The 22,326-nt window shown below is 46.5% G+C and overlaps 2 protein-coding genes across 16 annotated transcripts in view; one reads left to right on the forward strand and one right to left on the reverse strand.

Moving 5' to 3' along the window:
* Positions 1 to 22,326, forward strand: part of Ppfibp1 (PPFIA binding protein 1) — a 141,799-nt gene that overhangs the window by 41,897 nt on the left and 77,576 nt on the right. For 9 of the 14 annotated variants that reach the window (XM_050164657.1, XM_050164665.1, XM_050164664.1 and 6 more), the window contains exon 2: positions 3,415 to 3,496. The gene's annotated coding sequence lies outside the window, so the exon portion shown is untranslated. Of the gene's footprint in view, positions 1 to 3,414; positions 3,497 to 12,543; positions 12,563 to 17,497; positions 17,598 to 22,326 lie in introns of those variants that run through there. The other 5 variants (XM_050164658.1, XM_050164659.1, XM_050164660.1 and 2 more) reach the window with 4 other exon arrangements.
* CUNH12orf71 (chromosome unknown C12orf71 homolog) lies at positions 17,679 to 19,004 on the reverse strand. Of its 2 annotated transcripts, none has more exons than XM_050164726.1 (2): positions 18,330 to 19,004; positions 17,679 to 17,927 (listed from the first exon to the last, which is right to left on the reverse strand). In XM_050164726.1, the coding sequence occupies exons 1-2, from the start codon at positions 19,002 to 19,004 to the stop codon at positions 17,679 to 17,681; spliced, it is 924 nt and encodes a 307-aa protein (XP_050020683.1). The 2 variants fall into 2 exon arrangements, with proteins under 2 accessions (XP_050020683.1, XP_050020682.1); XM_050164725.1 differs by having other exon boundaries at positions 17,679 to 17,930.

Below are 22,326 nucleotides of genomic sequence, written 5' to 3' on the forward strand. Positions count from 1 at the left end.
CCCAAATAGGTGGCAGGCCATGTTTGGTTATGTACAGACTCTTGCCGTGGATACTTTAATCATGTCTGTTTCCATGGACACCGGGAGGGCCGGCTTTAGAACAGTCATGACTGTGTCCCTTGAAGGCGACACAGAAGTCTCTTATTTAAGGGGTTGGAGCATTTTCTTAGAGTTTGAACCTGGGTTGTGGAAAGGATCAGGGTTTGTTTTATTCAGTGGACACAGATGCACACTGTTCCTTCTATCATCCCCATATAGAGAGGGTTTGTGGGGCAAACAGAAACCAGTCTTGTTGGTACACTGAGGGTTTTTCTCCCAGGCTGTGTATGGGTGTGGATCTTTTATTTCTTATTTTTTAGTTTAATAACGAGCTCTTGTTTTTAAATTGAAGTTGCCAGTGGGCCTTTCTGTGAGGGGTTGACTGTGTTGCTGGGTTTGTGTTTATAGTCTGTGTCTGTGTCTGAGGAAGTGACCAAAGTCCACTGCATTCCATTGAGACTGCTCAACAAAGACCATCTTTGACTCAGAGAAACAGGGCCTGTGATGAAAACTCAAAAACCTAATGATTAGTGTTTATCAATGTTTCTATGTGTTCTGTCCTGCCTGGGCCAGATAATCAGAGCTTTGTGCTGAGGGCCAGATTAGATACTCGCTACCCCTCAATCCAGAGAGAACTCCTCTGGAGTGGGTTCAGGCAGCGCTTAACTTCCTTGTGGCCCCATTTGCATTTTGAATGTTTTAAAGCGGGTGTTAGAGAACATAAGTAGATTTTCTTCTCTGATCAGAACCTTTACTGTGTGTCCAGCAGAGAGGTCGTGGTGTGGCAGTGGGACCCAGGAAGTCACTGCTGTAGGGAAATCATTATGCCTAACTCTTTGTCACAGCGCTGGCTTTCCCATCTTGCAGTTCTGCGGTGTTGTGATGAAATGCTTGAGACTGGGTAGGTTATAAAGGAGAAGTCTTTCTAGGCTGGAACTCATATTATCTCAGAAGGGATCCGCTAGAATGGGGCTGTGGCTGTAGCTCAGTGTAGAGGGTTTGCCCGGCACGAGCCTGGTTCCATTCCCCAGTGCTGTTTTTTAGAAAGGAGAGAGGATTGGGGAGATTAGGTTTTGTGCTTCAGTTCACCTTGTGTGTTGGCTCATTGGGTTTTTCACACTGGCTGAAATGCTCAGTATTGTTTGCTTTCATTGCGCTTAACATTTATTGTGATTATTTGTATTGATTATCTCAGTCCTTTCATAAGCAACTCAGTGAGTCACTTTTAACCAAGTCGTGGGAGGGGATGTCTTTCTGTCTGCCTGTCTGTCTGTCTGTCTCTCTCTCTTTCCTCCTTCTCCCCCTCTCTATCTCTCTATCATCTGTCTGTCTGTCTATCTATCTATCTATCTATCTATCTATCTATCTATCTATCTATCTATCATCTTCTATCTAACACAACTTTACATACTGCCCACTGTCACACATTCCCTGACTCCTGCCTCTGTTCTCAGAATCACCTTCCAGCTGTGCTTCCTGGAAGGTCACTCTGAAAGTGGTTTATGGGGCTGGAGAGAAGTCTCCATGGGGAAAGTTCACTCTACTGTTGCAGAGGACTCCTTAGGTTCCCACAGCCCACATCTGGTCGCTCACAGCCTCTTAGAACTCCAGCTGCAGGGGACCTAAATATTTTAAAAAGAGAAAATTGGTTGTCAGTTGAATTTTAATTCTGGAATGCAGCTTGATCTGAAAGTAAGGCCTGTCTTTATGAACACCACCAGTTGCTGAAGTGTGCCTATGAAACTGACTTTAGGAAAAGCAAAACGGACAGATGCTTTCTTGATGTGACTTTGTAGGGTGTGAGAAACTCCTTAAAGATTGTCTACACTTCCATTCATGCCTAAATATCCTTGTCGGTGAAGCTTCTGCTACTCAAAAGTGTTATGACTTTATAATCTTCAGTGCTGAGAATGCTACTTTGTATGAAATGAAACAGTGGAAGTGTGTTTAGGACTTTTTATGAAAAACTTGAAAATTGTGTTCTAATCCTGTCAAAATTTATTTTAACAGTCAAAAAAACGGAAAGCAAGCAATTCAAACAGAAATTTAAAAAAAATCAACATTCTAACACAATACGATCTAGAAATACTAATTTGCTACTTCTGTGCTGAGGAATGGTGGGAAGAAGATATTAAATGTCTTCGTTTTTATAATTGAGCCATTATACTCCTACAAGAACAGAAACCTTTGTATGTACGATAAAAACTCTTCAGTTCATAACATACAATAGTCCTTTTAAACTTTAATCTTTGAAAGGAAATTTTTTAATGTGAAAGACAGTTGAACTACATCAACAAAACATTACACAGAGAAAGCCAGAAAAGAGAATTACACTAAGGTGCTTGTGTTTCCAAACTGCTTTCTTGGCCTAAATTTATTCTTAATTTTTATTAAATAAATAAGCATGTGATTAATGGTAGAAGTGTAAAACCCCAAACTTCATGGCTTTGGAGTGACTGTTCTACCTCTGTAGAGGTTCACACATGTAGAGTTTGGAGGTGGGCATGCGTTTGAGGAACTTCCTTAAACAGGCTCTGTGTGTGTGTGTGTTAATTAGAAGAGAGTGATTTTATTAAAGACAATCTTGAATCTGAGCCGAGGTGTCTCAGTCCATGCTTATGGGTACTCCTTCATGTGAGGGCGTGTTTGGCACAGAGAATGAGCTATGTGTTCCTTGTCAAGGCTGAAGTCATGTCACATGCATGAACTGAATGCCAGAAATATTCAGATTTGTTACATGTTTGAATTTGAATTGGTTTTTGGTTATCGTACGTTCTGAAACCTTTTATTGCTGCCAAATTTTTCATGACTGTACACTCAGTTATGTGACCCCACATGGGGTGTGTTCTAAACAGCGCAGTGACAATTTACGCAATGTTTGCAAAGTAATAAGCATTACAGGAACCTAGACATGATTGGCGTATACAGAACGGCGAGTGTGGGCCATGCATAAGTTCTGGGTCCTTTTATATAAGGGTCTTGAGCATCCTGAGATTCTGGTCTCTAGTAGGGGGTCCTAAAACCAGTAGCTGGGCAGATATAGACTAACAAATGTATTCTAAAACTATGATTCATGTATTTACCCAGCAACTGCTCAGAGAGCACCCACCATGTGCTGACTACTTTGGTGATAAAAATTAATGACTATTTGGGGCTGTCCGTAGCTGGGGTGCACAGGCCACAGGAAGAGAAGGAGGTGCTGGATGTGCGAAAGGGATCAGGTGGAAGGCAGTCCGTCATAGTTTTTTTATTTTTCATAACTCCTGTCATATTACGTTATGTGCTTTGTTTATATAACAGTTTTCCACCTAAGCCCCTTTTCCCGCTGGGCTATGATTTGAAATTTGTTTTAACACGAATTTTATTTCTTTTCAGTACAGATCGTCTATGGATCAGTTTGCCAAGGGCGTGCAAGATTGGAAGAGCTGAGAAAAATCAGCGTTGAGCTCGTTTTTTTGTGAGTAGGCTTACCCCGTAGTCGTTCATTTCTGACATCCTTATCCCTGTAGTTAGCGATCTACACATCCCATGCGAGAACTCCCAGCACACCCTCTCCTTACACGCTTCTAACCGCTAAGAGCAGCCTGGCAGGCATGGGCGTGTGCAGGCTTAGACATGCCTCCATCTGGTACTGAGCAGGAAAACACAGGCCTGGTCGCCCATCAAAGGCCCCACCTTCTTCCTTCTCAGGTGCTTTGTTGCCTTTTGCCTTCACACCCTGTGTTGGCTTGTTCCCAGGAGTGAGGCTGCTTGACCCCTCAGTGACCCCACAGACCGAGGAATTGTTTCCATGTGGCTCCCTGGCCTCCTTTCTCCCTGTTCCTCTTGCCCGTTGGTGGTACGGTTGCTGAACTTCTGCGGGGTGGTCAGCATTTGATTGCCTTGTTCAGCTTATTCCGTGAGTTCTTCTCCTGTGTTCTTACTTTATGCCAAGCACTGACCCTGCTACCTCATCACCAGGTAGGCAGTAAGTAGTAGATATTCAGCGCCTGAGAGAAGGGGGCTGCTGAGGGTCAGAGCTCACTGTCAGTCATCCGGATGGTGGATGTGGTCGCAGCACTGTCTGGCTTGGACTGCCGAGTCCTCAGTAGTGCCAGAGTGCTGTTCCTGTCCTGGTGGTGCCAGGACGCTGGTGTGCCAGGACGCTGGTGTGCCAGGACGCTGGTGTGCCAGGACGCTGGCGCCTCCTGGGTTGTGATCCTAACAGAAATATGATTCTGATCCTTCTCAACCCTGACAGGAAGGAAGAGAGGAAGGGAGGGAGGAAGGAAGGAAGGAGAAACATTATTCCGTGTTAGAGTTAAGAGGTAACTGTCCCTGGATCTCTGTGGCCTTGAGAAGCTGTATTACTAAGGGCTTGAAGTTTCACACCCAGAGACACCAAGTGTGTTCACGGAACCAGTGTCACGGATGAATCCATTTGAGTGAGCGGCATGTCCATTAACAGCCCCTGGTACCGCAGCTCTCCTGCCCTTGTGCTGTGTCCTGGCTGCTGGTGTTTTTGTAGTGTACTTGCCTTTAAAATCATGACTAGAAGCCTGCAGTCTATATTCCTCTGTGTGTGGCTGGCTCATTGGCTCAGTATGTACGTGAAAGTCTGTTATTCAGTGTGGTTTACTTTCCTCATTCCTCACCCTGGTGGTATCTAATTGTGTAGTTGCAGGGCACTTAGGTAGTCTTCAGTTCGTCTTTAATGCTGTGCATACATAGGACTTTCTAAAAACATTGAATTTTGTGTGTGTGAGTGTTTTATCCTACGTGTCTGTCCACAATTTGGGATCCTGGTGCCTGGGGAGGCCAGAAGAGACCTTTTGGATCCTTCGACCTGGACATATAGATAGTTGTAAACCAACCTGTGGGTACTAGGAATCAAACCTGGTCCTCTGGAGAAGCAGTCAAGGCTCTTAACTGCTGAACCATCTCTCCAGCCCCTTAGTTTTCATTTTGAGTTTGTGCATGTGTATGTGCGTGTGTGTGTACAGTGCCTATGGTGGTTGGAAGTGGTTGTTGGATCCTCCGCAGCTAGCAGTACAAGCTGTTGTGAGCCTCGTGACATGGGTCCTGGGTACCCAACTCACGTTCTGGGCAAACTGCTAAGCTCTCTAGTGAGGTTGTGTTGAAGGAGCGGCGGGGCTGTGTCCCTGGCACCCGGCCGCCTGCACGGCTAGCTTTATACCCGAAATAATTGCACGGAAACTGTATTCTTTTAAACACTGCCTGGCCCGTTAGTTCCAGCCTCTTATTGGCTAGCTCTTACATATTAATTTAACCCATTTTTAATATCCCTGTAACACCACGAGGTATCTTACCAGGGAAGATCTTAACCTGTCTCTGTGTCCGGTAGGAGAATCATGGCAACTCCTTGACTCAGCTTCTTTCTCCCAGCATTCTGTTATGTTTACTCCGCCTATCTAAATTCTACCCTATCAGAAGCCAAGCAGTTTCTTTATTACTTAACCAATGAAACCACAGATAGAAAGATGACCCTGTGTGCTCACTTCAAACTCTCACGAGGCAGCAGAGATCCATGGGCAGTCATATAACTCTCTCTAACATGATCTGTCTTGGCCCCCGTATTCACTTTTGACCTTCTAATAATTTCTATGTCTGTCTTTTGGCATAGGTTGTTTTTTTTTGTTCCTTCAGGGATCACTCAGCCATTTAGGTTCTGTGGAGTGATGCGAAACAGACTAGACTTTTTGGGAAGCAGGGGTGTTGATTTTATTTTTATTTATTTATTTATTTTGGATGGCCAAGTGATCTGCATACTTCCCTGTGATGCTCTGACCTACTCGGCAGGAGGTGCGCATGTGCTGTGGGAAGGCTGGTCCCTCGGCTCAGACTCATTTTGTTTGCATGGTACAAAGGGGTTGCAGAGGAGAAAAGAGCTTCCAGAGAGAGGTGTGTCTGGGCTGCCCTGGAAACTGCCCCAACGCTTTGCACGCCAGATCAAGAGCCTGGGAGAGTGACATCCTGAAGGGACTGAGTGTGTAAGACCCAGTGAGTCGAGGGAGGTGAGCAGATGGAAACGGATGTGGTCTAGCTGGCTGGAGCTCAGAAGGAAAGTGCAGTCTAAATCAGCCCACAAGGTCTGTTTTCTTGTCTTTAGAAAGCTTCGAAACACAGTCCCTAGAGTGTGAATCGTAAGCCAGGAAGTAACTGAATTAAATTACTGAACTAGGGAGTGGAGTTGTCATAACCATTGTGAGCTATACCTTTGCTCTGAGGGGTTCTGTCTTGGGGTCACAGCTCTATTTCTTTCTTGCTCCCATGACCCCTCGGTTGGCTTCTCAGCTGTAAAATGGGGATGCTATCATGTCCCATAAATTTGCTGTTCAGTTTAGTGCAGAAGCGTTCTCAGGGCGAACACTGTCACCGTGGTCATTATCCTTGGTGCGCCCCCACTCTTGTTACTAATATCAGCTGTCTGACTGATGCAGTGTTATCACTTTCATCTTTTAAAAAAAATACATTATGAACACCCGATTGTGGCACATGCCTTTAATGCCAGCGCTTAGGCAAAGGCAGGTGGATTTCTGGGAGAGTTCAAGGACAACTAGATCTACAAAGTTCCAGGACAGCCAGGGCTACAGAGTGAGTTCTAGGACAGGGTCCAGAGCTGCAGAGAAACTCTGTCTCAAACAAACAAACAAACAAACAAATAAATTACGAGACTAAGCATGTGGAATGCTACCCGAAACCTTAAGCTGCAGAAAGATGTAGAGAAGCAATTGTCCCCGTGTCCTTGGTGCACCCAACAGCCACCATCGGAAGCTTTAGTTGTTTGCTTGTGTCAGCTCCAGAGACCAGTGGAGCTGAATTCAGAGTGGGAAGGAAGATCATTTTGCACATTGTGATTTAAGGCATTACACTCTTAACTCTTGCTCGACATTTTGTAGTGTCTTGATGGGTCAAGGTTATCCGAGGGTCTCAGAGAGTGACTGATTCCATAGACCACAGCCAATCTGAGGTGTCTTTCCAGCCAGCCATAGTCTAGGGGTGTCCTCCTCTGTCAGAGCTGTGGCAGACTTCATGATCTAACAAGCCAGCCTCGTGTGAGAAGGGAGCCTGTTGATGTCCCTGAGTCAGAAAGAACAGTGATTGTGAGCTTCCAACCCCAGCTCTCACGTCTCCAGTGTATGGCTTCCATTTCTTCCTGTGTAGGAACCAAGAATTTGGGTTGAGACAGAAGCAGAGGCGGAGTATATGACCCCACTAAATGTGATATTGAGTTTTGTGTACTCAATATCTTTCTTGGTGGTAGCTTCTCTCCCATACCTGTTCAGCATCAGAAGTTCTTGTCATAAGGGAGAGGGTGGTCTTATGTTGAAACTTGTATTTGAGAGTAGAGAATAAGTGGCCAGACTGTAAGTGATACACGACTCTGAGTGTGTAAATCCGTTTCACACTAGTATTACTTTAGCCAACTCCAACATGTGTGCTTTGTTCACTAAAGGGTGTGTGTATATTTTTGTCTGACCTAAACAATGGGTAGTAAAAGTTGTTGCATAGCCATGCATGATGTGGTTAGATGATGGAAATTATACTTAGGTTTATGTATTTATGTACTTATTTATCTAATGCCCAGAATGCGTTTATTGGGGTGGTTCCCACTCTTGATTCAGGGTACTTTTAGTAGCTTCCTCCTGAAGGAACATCCTTCTGTAGGCTAACAGAAGACAGTGGAAAAGTTAACACTCAGGGCTACGATTTGTGCAAGGCTCACAGCCATAGTGACTATTGCATTTTGGGACTTTACATCCGTGAGGAAGGAATCAGGGCTCTTGTGTTTCCTTTCCTCTTGTGTTGAGGGATGAAAGAGGTCCTTGTTGAGAGGCTTATTTTCTGGGGGTTGTCATGGCTGGAAGGCTAATGTTTGTCTTTAAACTTTCAGTTCCCACACTGTAATCACACAGTTAATGTTGCATGTAAATGTTGGTTTGGTTTTGTTTAGATATTGAAGAAGTAAGTTTTTAAGAGCATCATTTGAAATACTAGCATTACCTGGTGCATGTCTTAATCCTAGCACTTGGGAGGCAGAGGCAGGTGAATCTCTGTGAGTTACTTAGCTTGGTCTACATAGCGCATTCCAGAATAGCCAGGGCTGCATAGAGCCACTCTGTCTGAGACAACAACTAATCCCCAAAATAAGATTAAATAATAACATTAAGGTGAATGTGGCATGTCTGTCATCCTAGCTCTTGGGAGTTCGAGACAGGAAGATTCTATTTTTGAGGCTGCATTGGGCTACATAAATGGATACCATTTCCAGAAAAAAATTAAATTGAAATGTGATTGGATTGCATGGAATTAACAAAATAAATATATGTATTAGATGGTGTTTTCTCTTAATCATCATGGCTATCTTGAACCTAACAGCAGGAACAGCACAGGAGATCCCTGAAACCATGTAGCACTTGTCCGTTTGGCCTGGGAGGTGTTCTTGCAGCCTGGATATTGATGCCCTGTCATTTGTTTGCCTGAGAGCCCAGTTAATGCCTTGGTTTCTCCTCCATGACGCTGGCTCTTGCTTTCTTGCACAGTGATAGCCTGTTGTGCCTGCCAGGTTATAGCACTTTTGGAAATGGCGGGAACCCTGTGAAAGAATGGGTGAGGTAGGCCACCCTCTCCACCTTTGCCTTGGCCTTCTCTCCAGTGGTGTAAGAAAGGTCAGAGGATTGGATGGTCTCCACCCACACAGACCTACCTGCGTCTCCATGTCGCATTTCTGTAAGCAGGCAGTTTGTAGCCTCTGATAGTGTCATCCCCTGAGGAAAGCACACCCATGACTCTGTCTTTGTGAGGTGTTTCCCGACCCCCTTGCAGTCTTTATCCTACATTCCGTGGGACTGAAGTTTTTATCTCATGGCTGCTTTGTGTGGACCAATCATACTTAATGCAAATAAATTTTACCGAAACAACAAAAACAGCAACAACAAAAGTAAAGATTGAGCATCCTTAATCTGAAATCTCAAGTGTTCCAATACCTAAAACTTCTTGAGAGGGACCGAATTTTGGATTTTGGAACTTTTAGGATTATAGATTTTTAGATTGGGGATAATCCATTGATCTAGAACCAGAGCCAGTTGAGGGCCTGTACGGGGAGAGGCCACCTGTGCTGCTGGGGTTGCCAGTGTCTCCTGGACGCTGGTCGCAGTGCTCTGCCGGGTGTTTTCCTGGTCAGAATGGAAAATGTCTCATGGTGTGACTCAGGCTTTTCCGTACCTAAGGTCTTCCTACCAGACACCTAGGCTTCTCTTATAATCAAGTGGAAATTTGTTTGGTCTTTTTACCTCTTCAAGTAAACACTTGTGGGTGTGAGGGGAGTTTGAGAGATTCAAGTGCTGTTGCTTGTCTTGCCAAAGCCGGAGGAGTCTCTTCTAGATCTTCAGTTTCTTAGGGCGTTTTCAACCAGTGGGGAGGAAATTCTTCTGTTGTCTGTGTAAGACAGGTGTGCTGGTGTATTGCTGCAGACAGAGAAAGAAACAGCTTGAATGTTTAACAAACAGAGAGAAAGAGAAAGGGGGGAGAGGGAGGGAGAGAGAGAGAGGGAGAGAGGGAGGGAGAGAGAGAGAAGGGGGGAGAGAAGGGGGGAAGTTTTTCTCTCAGGACTTCATGCATTTATGTATTTAATTAGAAGACCATACTTTCTGTGTAATACTGCTAGTTATAAATTCCCTTTTCTTTCTCTCTCCCTCTGTCTCCTTACTTCATTGCTTCCTTCCTTTGGGAGCTGGTGGTTCCCACACCGTGATTTCAGTGAGCTAAGGTGTTCCGTTGCTTCAGACGTAGGAAACGGGGGGGATGGATATAAGTGTTTGTAAATCCCCCCCAAATGCAGCAGTTCAAAGGTCTGTGCATCATGTTCAAAGGATCGAGGCTCTGCCCCTGGGTGTCACTGTTCTTCGTTCTGGCGCCTGTGAGCTTCTTCTGACAAACCCCCAGAGGCAGAGCTTCAGTTTTCAGAGCCACTGTCACAGCACCATGGAGGCTCGAGCCGCAAGTCGTAGGAGGTATTGCTGTAGAAATTATGGCATCTTTGAGGTGGCGGTGTGTAATTCCTGGCTAACTATAGTACAATAACGTCCTCCCCGTTAGCATTTGTACCAAAACGTCGGGTTTTCTCATTTGTTTTTTACTTTACTCCTCCCTTTGTCTGGCTCAGCCTTAGAGAGTTGGGGCATTTGACACTGTGATATTTAGATTTTAGAGAAAAGGCCATCAGCTGTCTTTCTGGGCTATTCTGGGCATTTTGTACTATATTTACTTTGGACCCAACTTCTCTTGTCCTTGTTCTTTGATTAGCTGTCCCTCCTCTTTGCCTTGGCCTCTCAGCTTGCTTGGAAGCTTTTCAACAATTCTGCACGTGGACGCCAGCTTTGTTCAACAAATAAGGCGTAGACTTTGAGAAGGGCTAGGACATGGAGCAGAACCCTCCACTGATGCCTCTGGTTCAGGATTCCTGAGGCCGGGAAACCCAGCTTCCGGTGCCTTGCGTTTAAGTTGTCAGAGGAGGTTAACTCTGACCCAGGGACGTGTGGCTCGTGAGGCATTCGCCAAGGTTTTAGATAACTTTGTGGAATTTGAATTGCCTTATTCTCTTTTGGAAATTGTACAGTGTATTATTTGCTTAGACAGGTGAGCCTTTAGATTATCCTAGGAAAATCCATGGTGGGTGAACTGGCTGCCCAAGGCAGAGATGACACAGGATTCAACAGAGACTCAGGTCCAGGACTGTTCAGAAGTGACTCATGGGGGAAGTGTGCCTTGAGCCCAAGACAGGTACATCCTCATCCTCTGAGTCAGGCAGAGGTAGCCACGGGCAACGGGAATGCACCTGGACCTTCTCAACAAGCAAAATACAGTAATAGAGGAGCTGGGTGTGGTAGTAGGCACCTGTAATCATAGCACTTGGAAGGCCGAGGCAGGAGGATGGTGAGTGTGGGGCCACACTGGCTTATGTATACGCAGTAAGGCCCTGTCTCAAAACGACAGTATCACCACCCTGTACGGGGCAGTGTGTGCAGCCCAGATGTAGAATGTGTACCTGGCATGCACAAGGTCCTCAGTTTAGTCCCCAGCAGCAAAGGGAAAAAGATATATATTAAAACGTGTGTGTGTGTATACACACATGTATATATACTTGTAAGTTTGTATATATAATGAAACTATTAGTAATAATGTCACCTAAGGTGTGGCATGTGTCAATGACTGGCCCAGAAACCTCAGCTGAGGTCTTTTGGATTTTGAGACAAGGACTCACTGTATACCCAGGCTGGCCTCAAACTCACAAATTTCCATCCTCAGCTTCCTGCTTTCCTGGGATTACACGTTTCTGTCATGTTGCTGGCTTGGCCAGTTACCTTTTTAATTTTCTTTAACCTTATTTTTATTTCTTGAATGTGTGTATGTATACCACGTATATGCCTGGTATCCATGGAGGTCAGATGAAGGTTTTGGATCCCCTAGAACTGGAGTTACAGAGGGTCGTGAGCCACCCTGTGGGTGCCGTGCCCTCTCGGCTCCTCGGCCAATTATCTTTGTGACTTTGTTTATTCTGTGGAGCTTAGGATGCATGCCAGGGTCTTCTGGAGTCAGAGTGGCAGGTAAGGCTAGGTTGGCGCATTCATGTTTAACTGGGCCCTTACTATGTTCTGTGTTGGTTTTACCAGAGGCTTCCACTCACGCTGGGCCTCACCTCCCCATGGTTGGGAAAAGCTGACACCCGACCAACAAGCAGGAAATAATAGCCGTGGCAGGCCTTCCATCAAGGGCCTTCTCACAAGAGAGAACAACACACCCCAGCCCACAGCACCCCTGGCCACGGGAGCAGGAAAACAGCAAGCTCTCCTATGTAAGGCTGTGAGTGATTCTGACCACTGGTCTACCAAAGTGGCGCAGGCCCTGGGGCTGAGTGTTGCTTCTCAGTCTGTGGTTTCTCAGTCCGTGGCCAGGCCTAGTCTTGGGAGATAGCCGGGGGTGAGGTTCTGCTCTACCGACCTGATGGGATTAGGGGCTCTTGCCTGTTGTCACCTCATGGAAGCGAAGGTCTGTAAAGTTGGCATGCACCTGAAATGACTGTTTTTCTCAGGGTTAATTTCCTGCCAGCCTCTAGTCACGGGGTTCTTGTCCAGTAGTCCCTACTTCACCGTGCTCTGTGTGTTTCTGTTGAGGCACCGTTTAATAGCTGACTCATTAACAGTGAGCACACGGCCAAGTGCATTCTGACCCATGGCTGTACGAAACGTGGCTAAAATACACACTGTTTGGCCCCTGGTTACTCAACTCTCTTGACCTTGGCAACCTTTCAGCACCGAGGGGCGGGGGGGCACTTTGAAACAGTAAAGTCCTCAGTGACAAGCACACCAAAGGCAAAGTCTTCAGGATACACCTTGGGAAGGGCATTTCTCAGCATGAGGGCAAAGCTGAACCAAGAGGCAGAGCCTCCAGTGCCTGGAATATGCATGAGGGTGATCGCCAATGCCCATACTCCCCGCCTCTCCCAGCTGGAACCATCCTGAAGGTACCTAGAGTAGTAGTTTGGGCTTGCAAGATGTTAGCACTGGGGCAGGTTCATAAGCAAGACTGTGAAGACCCCGTGAGTAAAGGGACCCCAGTTGCTGGACCTGGATCGCCCTCCCCCAGCAGACCAGCTATATAGGTCATGTGGCCCAGACTTCGTAGAAGCTAAAGGTTGTGAAAGGAAATGACATTCCATCCCAGATCTTATCTGCCTAAATGGTTTCCTGCAGATTAACCATTCATTCACCAAGGTTTATCATGGAGCCTGTGTGTGAGAAACTGGGTCAGGGGCTTTGGAGCATGCAGAGATAAGCGGAACATCAGAGCCTTTGTCCGCCGGAGAGAAAGACGCGGGCTCTGATTTCCACAAGTCAGAGTAAAGTGGGCATCCAGACGATTAAAACCAAACTCTGCCCAAACCTGCTGTAATTTAGCCTGAGCCTTGAAGGACACCTCTAGAGATCAGAGCAGCAGAGTGGGCTGAAGATTAGGCAGAGGTAGGGGCAGTTCCTGACAGAGGAAGTAGACTGAGCCAAGGCCCTGAGGCAGGAGCTCACAGAAACAAGTGTTGAGGGGCCAGGCCCCAGGTCCTAGACCATAATAGCAAGGTGTAGTGGGGATTGTAGAGAAACACTGTGCCTTTCTACTTGAGTTTTCTTCTCTGGCTACCAGCAGCTGTGACAGGTTTCTTAGAATAAGGGTGTCATGTGACAGCAGTTGGCAGCTTCTAAACTCTGTAAACTCACGTGCCGTTAGTACTTAGACTAATTAATTAAGCACTCATTACAACTTTTTTTTTTAAGATCAGTGCTTTTAGTATTACAGCTTATAGACAAGGAAACAAAGAACAGAGATGTTAGGTAACTTCCTTAGAATTCACAGCAAGTTAAGAGGACCTCAGGAAGTATTACTAACTCTGTTTTTTTTAACCTGGGATTAGTTTCTGGGTGTTCTAAGCTGCTGGCAGAGTTCCATGTGTGCTGGTGTGTACATTTGTTTAAGACGGGGCCTACGCTTTAGCCATGCAGTCCCTGGTGTGTACAGTTCTCCATCTAAGGACTTGCCCTCTGCTTTTGATGTCGTACTGCCCAGATGGAACGGAAATGTCAGAATAACCTGCAGGAACTCTTAGACCTGGAACAGCGTGGTGGGGGACAGGTACACATTCAATGAGTACTTCCCAAGGTAGACCAGATGGAAAGTCCTTCAAACTTGAGGCCATTGGAAGACTAGGGAGCTTGCCTCTGATGAGCAGAAGTTCTTCTCCTAATCCCAGCAAAGCTAAGTACGCTGAGATCTTGCCTTAGAAGAGTGCCCTGATGATCCTGTATGCTCAACTAGACCAGCTTGTGTGCTACAACTGCAAACTGGGCATTCCCTAACTGTGCACGACACTGGGAATCCCTTGGAGCCAAGGAATGCAAGACAGGTCCCGGGATGGATGACAGTGTCTAAGGAGCTGCCCCATTTATATAACCTCTGCAAGTTAATATCTTGTTCCAGTACTTTAAATATTTGTTTTTAAAAATGTGTATGGGGCTAAGATATTGTGTCATGAAAATGTTAGAACTTGAGAGCTGGACTCCCTGCTTCCTATAGCTTGTTTTTCTTAATGATTTCCTCGTCTTTGCTTTCTTATTTTCTTATTTTTAAAGAATCAAAGGTATTCTCTTATGTAGCCTTGATGTTGTTATACAATAAATATTCAATCTTGTCATCTGTTTATAGCTACTACGATAGCTAGCTATTTTTGGTTGTCAGCTTGACTCCATCTGGAATGAACCAAAACCCATGCAGCTCACTACACCTGTGAGGGAGTTTTTTTCTTAATTAAATCAGCTGTAGAGGGAAGACCCTCTTTTAATCTGGTTCTTTTGAGGTGGGACGTGGAACAAGGATGCTTGCTCACTGCCTGCGTCTCTCTTGCTGGCCACGTCCATTCCTTCGCTGGCATTAGAGGCTGCTTCTTTAGGACTCTTGGCTTATACTGAAGCCCAGCTGGGACATCCAGCCTTGTGGATGGAACAGCCTTTGTTGGACTAGCTGGACCACATATATATGCATAAATACAATTCATTCTGTATGTTCTGTTCCTCTGAAGAGCACCGATTAATGCAACCACTGAATTATTATATACTGTCCATCTTCAGGTTTTCCTATATGTTATGAAAATACCTTTTACCTAAGTTTTGCTTAGCTTTGTGGATTTGATCAAGAATTTGGTCAGAGACCATGAATTGCAGTTGGCCTTCATGTCTATGTAGTCACCATTTTGACCTGTCATGATCTCTCTGCCTTTTTAAATTTATGTGTGTACACACACACACACACACACACACACACACACATCGTTTTGTGATCAGGTCTAACATTGCTGGCCAGCCTCTACTGCCTCTCTTGAACGTGTATGGTATTAGCTAGGCAGTTTTCCACTTGGGGGTGACTCTTCGACCACCTGCTTAGCTTCTTCTCTGACAGCCCTTTGCCCTGTGGCTTTAGTGCCTGTTCCCGATCCCTATGTGGATGGAATTGCTGTATTTCAATATGGTAATGAAAGTTCTGATGCCACTTTATTGATAAGTGTTTCTCTCCCCATCCTCTGTTTGGGAAAACTTACGACCCCAAAGAGTGAGCACATGGTACTAACCACTGGGACACCTGGAATGCCATCTCTTCTTCTGTGAGAGTGGGCTTACAGGAAAGTTTTATAGGGGTGTGAATGTATGTGGGGTGAGAGCTCTTTTTATTTTAGAGGATTTTTTTAAAGCTTAAAATAATGAGTATTGAGGTAGACACGGAGACTACAAGTCAATCAGCATCCAGATTCCCTTCTAAACAGAGAATGCCGTGATAATGAGATTAGTTTCCTTTCCAAAGCCACAAACTGGAGAGATGCCCTCGGTGCCTCGGAAGTAGTTTCTTTATCAAGTGCATTGTACAGTAATAAAATGGTGTTAAATCCACGAGGTTCGTTTGAAAGATGGGATAAGACGGAAATTGTTTAGCAAGGGGACTTGTTGATCTAGGCTAATCATCTTCAGGGGTTTATCCAAGGCTTTTGCATCCTCCCCCTTGAAGACATTCAGCACTGTTATCTGATGGGGATTTTGTTTCTTCTGAAAGCTGACCATTGTTCTCTGTGACTGGGACTTAGGGGGTAGCAGGCAAAGACTCCTGGCGAGCAGTGCAACATAAAACCCACCTGTCATCCTGAAATTAGATACCGTGTGCGCCATGTAAATTCTTCACTTGCAGTTCATAACGAAACACTGTGCTTTTGAACACATCGGCTACCCCTCCTAACTACGTCCTTCTTTAATATTGAAGTTAGAGTCTTAGCTTTCTTCAGGTATTCAGTTAGCATTGGCTTCGTTCTTATTCTTTTTTCTTTTGGGGGAGTTTGAAACAGAGTTTCTCTATGTAGCTTTGGCTATCCTGGAACTGAATATGTAGATCAGGTTGGCCTCAAACTCACAGAGATCTCCCTGCTGGGACTAAAGGTGTCGCCAACATGCCTGGAAGATGATTGTTCTTGTGTCTAAATAGCTTTGAACTCACACCTGCTCTTGAATCATGAATTTGCGTTAAAGTCTTGAGAAAAAGCTTTAGCCCTTGTTTGTTGGCAGATAACCCCACACACCTTACTGGGGTTCTTTTCATAGGTGATCTGTAACATAGTCACATTAACATGGCATACTTATGTTTGCAGGGAGCTGAATAGCTTAAGTTTGATCACTTTTTATGCTGTATTCAAGATTATATTATAGTATTAAGAAATCTAAAATATGATTGCGTAAGTTATACCTAGCTATTTCGAGCAACTCAGCCTTCATTTCAAGGTTGAGACACTTGAAGGAAGGGATTTAATTTTTAGTCATAAGGTAATAGATCACAAAATTTATTGATTAATGAGATTAGCATGTTCTTGAAAATGATAGTAATTCTATAGGAGACTTGAGGACTCAGCCAAACTCTTTTCTTCCGGTGGCCTCTTGCAGTTCACGCTTACTCCTTTTGGTACCGGCAGTGACCAGCCTCTCCCCTCCCCCACATACATAGCATCAGAGGATCTGCTTTATTGGACTAAAATGGATGAGGTGTGCTGGAATGTGTCCTGTTGCTAAATTCATTGTCTTGTTTCTGGTATGTGGCATGCCGCATAGCCCCAGAGGTTAGAAGGAGTATGCAGAAGCCAGGCATCCTACTAAAGAAGTGGGCTTGTTCTTCTGTCCAGGGGAGGCGTGGACCTGATGAAAATGGCCGCCCCTGTTCAACAATTCCTGCTGTCCTCCCCCTCCTCAATAGCCATAGATCTCTGTTACCTGAGTCCTCTCCTAGCAAATTACTTTGATTTGGGTTGAAAATATACTTGTTGAATTCAGAAGGCTGAATTCTTAGAAAACTTAGGTAGTGTTTTGCTTCCTAGGTAGTATCCCTTCCCCCCACATCTCTTTGTACTGTGTTTTGCCCCATTTTGTCTATTTTATGTGTGTTTTACTCATTCTTCACTAACTCAAACCCCATTTCCAGAAGGCGGCTGTATCCCCCAGCCTCCCCCTGTGGCGGGATGGTTTGGGCTGTATCCCCAGGCTCCCACCGTGGAGGGATGGTTTGGGTTGTATCCCCAGCCTCCCATCGTGGCGGGATGGTTTGGGTTGTATCCCCCAGCCTCCCACCGTGGAGGGATGGTTTGGGTTGTATCCCCCAGCCTCCCACCGTGGCGGGATGGTTTGGGTTGTATCCCCCAGCCTCCCACCGTGGAGGGATGGTTTGGATTGTATCCCCAGGCTCCCACCGTGGAGGGATGGTTTGGGTTGTATTCCCCAGCCTCCCACTGTGGAGGGATGGTTTGGGTTGTACTTCCTGCAGGAATTGAGCAGGTTTAGAGCTGCCACTCATGGTCATGGTTCCAGCGTCACATGTGTGTTGTTCTCAGGTGCCCCGCATGCTGGTGGTAGTAGGTGGCTGGTCCAGAAGGAGGTGAAGGTTGGAAACTCCCCTCAGGTGCTCCCAGACTTGATTTCCTCGTTTGTGAGGTGAGAACAGCACATACCTCTGGGGGATGGCTGAACAAGGGGCTTCCAAAGTTTAAAAATCTGGGACTGTCAGGCAATGAGTTATTCTTGGGGTTGGATTCTGTTGCCTCTGAGAGAATGTATCTTCCTTGCTGCCTTCTGGTGCCAGCTGGTGGTGTCTTGGCTAGAGTGTTCTCTCCTCAGTCGGGAGAAGACTTGTGTCCTCAGCCAGTGGAAGACCCACCGCAAGTTGAGGCAGGATGTGCCATATGAGTGAGAACTGTCCTCCCCGTGGTGGATGGGCACCACTGAGGAGGTCTCCAGGGAGCTCTTGGCTGCCTGACCTATCTCCTGCTGAGAAAACAAGAGTGAGTTAGGAGCATGTAGCCTTGGCATCAGTGGGCTTGGCTATTTACTCCCAAAGAACCCAAGCTCACGTGCCCCAAATAGCCCAGCTACAGCAGAGCGCTAGGCCCATCGACATAGACACAACACAACCATGTTGACGTGGCTGTGGTTCTACTTGCTGTTCCTACCCTCATCCCTCCTCCATACTGCTTGGTATCTTTCCTTCAGCCCCACCCTCTCTCCAGTCCTGTCCTAGTCTCCTGGGGCTCCCAGGACAGATTTGAGGCTCCACTGTCAGTCCTCTCCCCCCCCCCCCCCCCCCCCCCCCCCCCCCCCCCCCCCCCCCCCCCCCCCCCCCCCCCCCCCTCCTTCCCCCTGCTCTCCAGGAGGCTTCTCTGTGCTCACCATAACTTCATCTTCCCGTAGCCTTGGAGGATTCTCTGGGGCCTGACAGCTCTCTTTATTTTTTGGCGTTTTATGCTTGGGCAAGTCTTGACAAATGCCATGTTTTTCGTGCCTGACCCAGGCTTTCTGTGGAGGGGGCACACTGGTCAGGTGGACGTCTTCCTTCTGAGTAGATTCAGGGTGCAGAGGGCTGTCATGTTGGCTACCTTTTTCTTTTTCTAGAAATGTCTCTAGTTTCTGTACTAGGTTGTCCAGTTTGCAGGGAGTCAGTTTCGTCCTGTCTTTTGGCCACCTATCCATCCATTGCCATTGGCCGTTTAGATCCGGATTAGCTAGAGTGTCTGCTTGGTCAGAGCTCACATTGGTGTCCCAGGCCAGCGAGATGCTTAGCTTGCAGAACTGCTCCCGGTCCTCCTTCATCTGATCCTGCTTCCGGAAGAGTCTCCTCACACTCCCTGTCCCCCAGGAACCCTGGTTAGGAGGGAGGAGGTGGAGGGAAGGATTCCCGGAGGCCGTCTCTTCGCAGGAGGCCATCTCTCCGTAGGAGGCCATCTCTCTGTAGGAAAAAGTGTTCTCAGTGGGGAAGTAGCCAGTTGAGAGGCTCTGGTCGGATTTGCAGTCGGACACAGAGTCCTCTGTGCCGCTGTCATCGCTGCTGGAGGGTGAAGTTGTCATGTCTTCCTTGGCGCTGGGAGCTTCAGAAAAAAAATCAACACGTCATGTCGGAGAGGAAAGAGTCGTGTGAGCCATCCCTCTTTCTGTGTGGAACTATCCACCCCGTCCAGTCTAGTCCATCTGTGTGTATTTTCTGACTCTGTAAAAACATCTCATAGTGTGACAGACATCCTCTGGGCATCTCTTCTCGGAGCCTCTCCGACACTTGACAGTGTTTGTGAGAACTGTGTCATAAGAGGGAAGATTGAAGAAGACAGGAGGGTGTGGGTGGAGTTCAGTATGCTTTTGGTTCCCAATCCTGAGATCAAGGTAACCAGTTTCTTAATAAGTATGTGTTATCTGTGCACATATGGGCATATATGCATATATATATATATATATATATATATATATATACACGCACACGTTTCTCACATCAGCAGAAATTTACTATTAAATGTATAATAATACATGGCTACTCTGTATTCTTAACTATTTTTTTATTACATAGCCTATTAATATTTAATTTTCATTAAATTGCCTATTAATTTCTTACTGAGCAGTGTATCAATAATCCTTAGCTTAGATTATTAATGACCACTAGGTTACTTAAGTGTCTTTAAGTGGTATGTGGGGTTAGTGAACCAGGGATCACAAACATACAGTTTTATAATAGTTGATACCAGATTGCTTTCTGGAAAGGTGACTGCCACCCAAGCACCTATCCTCACACCGTCTAATAACATCTTTATTCTGCATTTTCCATGATCCCCCTGTAAATCGTGCTGGAAGACCACACACACACACACACACACACACACACACACACATACACTCACACAGGCCCCTTGCACATGCCTCTGTCATCCCCCGAGGAGGGCTGCCCACAGGAGACGGGCGCTTCCAGCTCCCGCGACATACGTGAGGGTGTCAGAAACCCTCCAGACCCCGACATACGTGAGGGTGTCAGAAACCTTAAGCCCAACTGCTTCTGAGAAGTTTGTGTTCCAGGACTGTTGGTTACCGCGGCAACAGAGAACCAAGCTGATGGTCAGAAATGTGTAAAGGGACAGGATCTATCCCTTCGGTTCCAGAGTATTCTGTGCACATCCTACAGTAGGCTGGACTCACTAGGATCCTTCCCAAAGGTTTCCCTCCCCCGAGGTCACAGTTAAGGCTCACCATGGTTCACCACATGTGACGCTTTGGTTTTCACTGCTGCGCTGGCCTCCATCTCTAGGTCTGTTAAATTAGGTGGTTGTGGGTGTTGATGGCATGATACAGTACAGTCTTCACTGAAGGCCAGAGAAGCACTTTCTGCTGTGCAGCAGATACAGCTTAGCGTGGCCCTCAGACTGCCCTAGGCGTCGTCAGCGACTGGGGACCGCGTAGCTGTGTGCTGGGTCTTGTGATGACCCCTTTACCTAGTTCTGAGTTCTCCTGGAAGGAACCCCGACTGTAACCAGCACCGATTTTCTGAGGAAGGAGCTGAGGTGCAAGTGGTTCTCTGCACGGTCACCTTCCTAGACCATATCCTCAGGAACCTGGATTCAGACGGGCTGTGCACCTCCTCCTCACATCTGGGGAAAGTGAGTCAGTCCACCAGCGAAACCACATCCTGGTTCCTCGGTGAGCGTCATGCTCCAGGAGAACGTTAGCTCTGCAGGTGCCCTACACGAGGACCACTCGTGCAGGGAAAGGCGTAAAGTAAGCACCCAGCTTCCTCCTCGGCGCCACATGGGCCAGGGCCTAGAAGAGTATTCCTCAGGCTTTCCTTGTGTGCACCGAAGAGGGGCTGAGGTGAGGTGAAGCTGTGCTGCCTGCTTCCCCTGGACACAGGGCGCTGTGCACCAAATATGAACAGCAGAGAGAAGAACGTGGCTCTGCAAACAGAAGGGCGCCAGAGAGAGCCCAGAGAAATCTGCACGCTCCATTTTTACCCTCCTTTGCTCCCTGGTGTCCTCCCTTCTTCTTTCCTCCCCTCTGGAGCTCCGCTCTGCTCCTCTTCCTACACATGTGCACGCGCACGTGCGCGCACACACACACACACACACTCACACTTTCCTCATTTTAAATGCATAGTTCAGGTTGTGAAAGTCCCTGAAACTTACTGTGTCTCTAGCTTCCGAGAATAAAAAAGATAGTCACTGCTAATAGTTTAATATATATATTTATTTAATATGTTAATAAACATATTAATATATGCACAAATTTATTCAGACTTTGGAAAATCCATCTTCATATCTCCCTTAGAATGGCGTTCTGTGAGTTCTACATGACACCCCTGATGTGGGAGTGTCATATATCAATCTGTTGATTTCATTGGTTAATTAAATAAAGAAACTGCTTGCCCTGATAGGTTAAAACATAGGTGGGAGGAGTAAACAGGAGGAAGAGGGAGGAGTAAACAGAATGGAATGCTGGGAGGAAGAGGAAGTGAGGTCAGACCTGACAGCTCTGCTCTCTGAAGCAGAGACGCCAGACTCCACTCTCCTAGGCAGCTCCAACCCAGGATGGACGTAGGCTAGAATCTTCCTGGTAAGCGCACCTTGGGGTGCTTACACAGATTATTAGAAATGGGCTAGTCCAGGTGCGATAGTTAGCCGAGAAGAGGCTAGATAGAAATGGGCAGTCTTTAAATGAATACAATTTGTGTGTTACTTCTGGCATAAGCTAGCAGGCGGCTGGGGTGCTGGGGACGCAGCCCCGCCACACCTATTTCAACACACCCCAGCTTTTGTCTTCTGTCAATCAGGGGTTTGGGGTCTTCAGCAACAATACCTATTTCAGTTTTCTTTGTTTTCTCCTCCCCCCATCCCCCCACCCCCAGACAGGGTTTCTCTGTAGCATTGGAGCCTGTTGTGGAACTCACTCTGTAAACCAAGCTGTCCTCGAACTCACAAAGATCCACCTACCTCTACCTCCCTAGTGCTGGGATTAAAGGTGTGCGCCACCACCGTCTGGCCTATGTTAGTTTCTTAGTTGGACTTGCTGGTCTGGCTTCTCTTGTGCTACCATTTTAATGTCTCTTGAAGCAAGACCACCTGTAATAAAACTCGAGACTTCAATAGTGATAGTGGGCTGTGAACTTCAAGTAGTTTGGGCTGCAAGCCAGCAATAATAGTGCCTTGTTGATTTAGAAGCGGCAGGGCTGCGTCCCCGGCACCCGGCCGCCTGCATGGCTAGTTTATACCCAGAAATAATTACACGGAAACTGTATTCTTTCAAACACTGCCTGGCCCGGCTAGGTCCAGTTTCTTATTGGCTAGCTCTTACATATTGTTCTAACCCATTTCTAATATTCTGTGTAGCCCATGAGCTGGCTTACCAGAGAGGATCTTAA

This window comes from Alexandromys fortis, unplaced genomic scaffold (genome assembly GCF_014885135.2).
Source record: "Alexandromys fortis isolate MF-2015 unplaced genomic scaffold, M_Fortis_MF-2015_v1.1 scaffold_153, whole genome shotgun sequence".
In the NCBI taxonomy this organism is placed as follows: domain Eukaryota; kingdom Metazoa; phylum Chordata; class Mammalia; order Rodentia; family Cricetidae; genus Alexandromys; species Alexandromys fortis.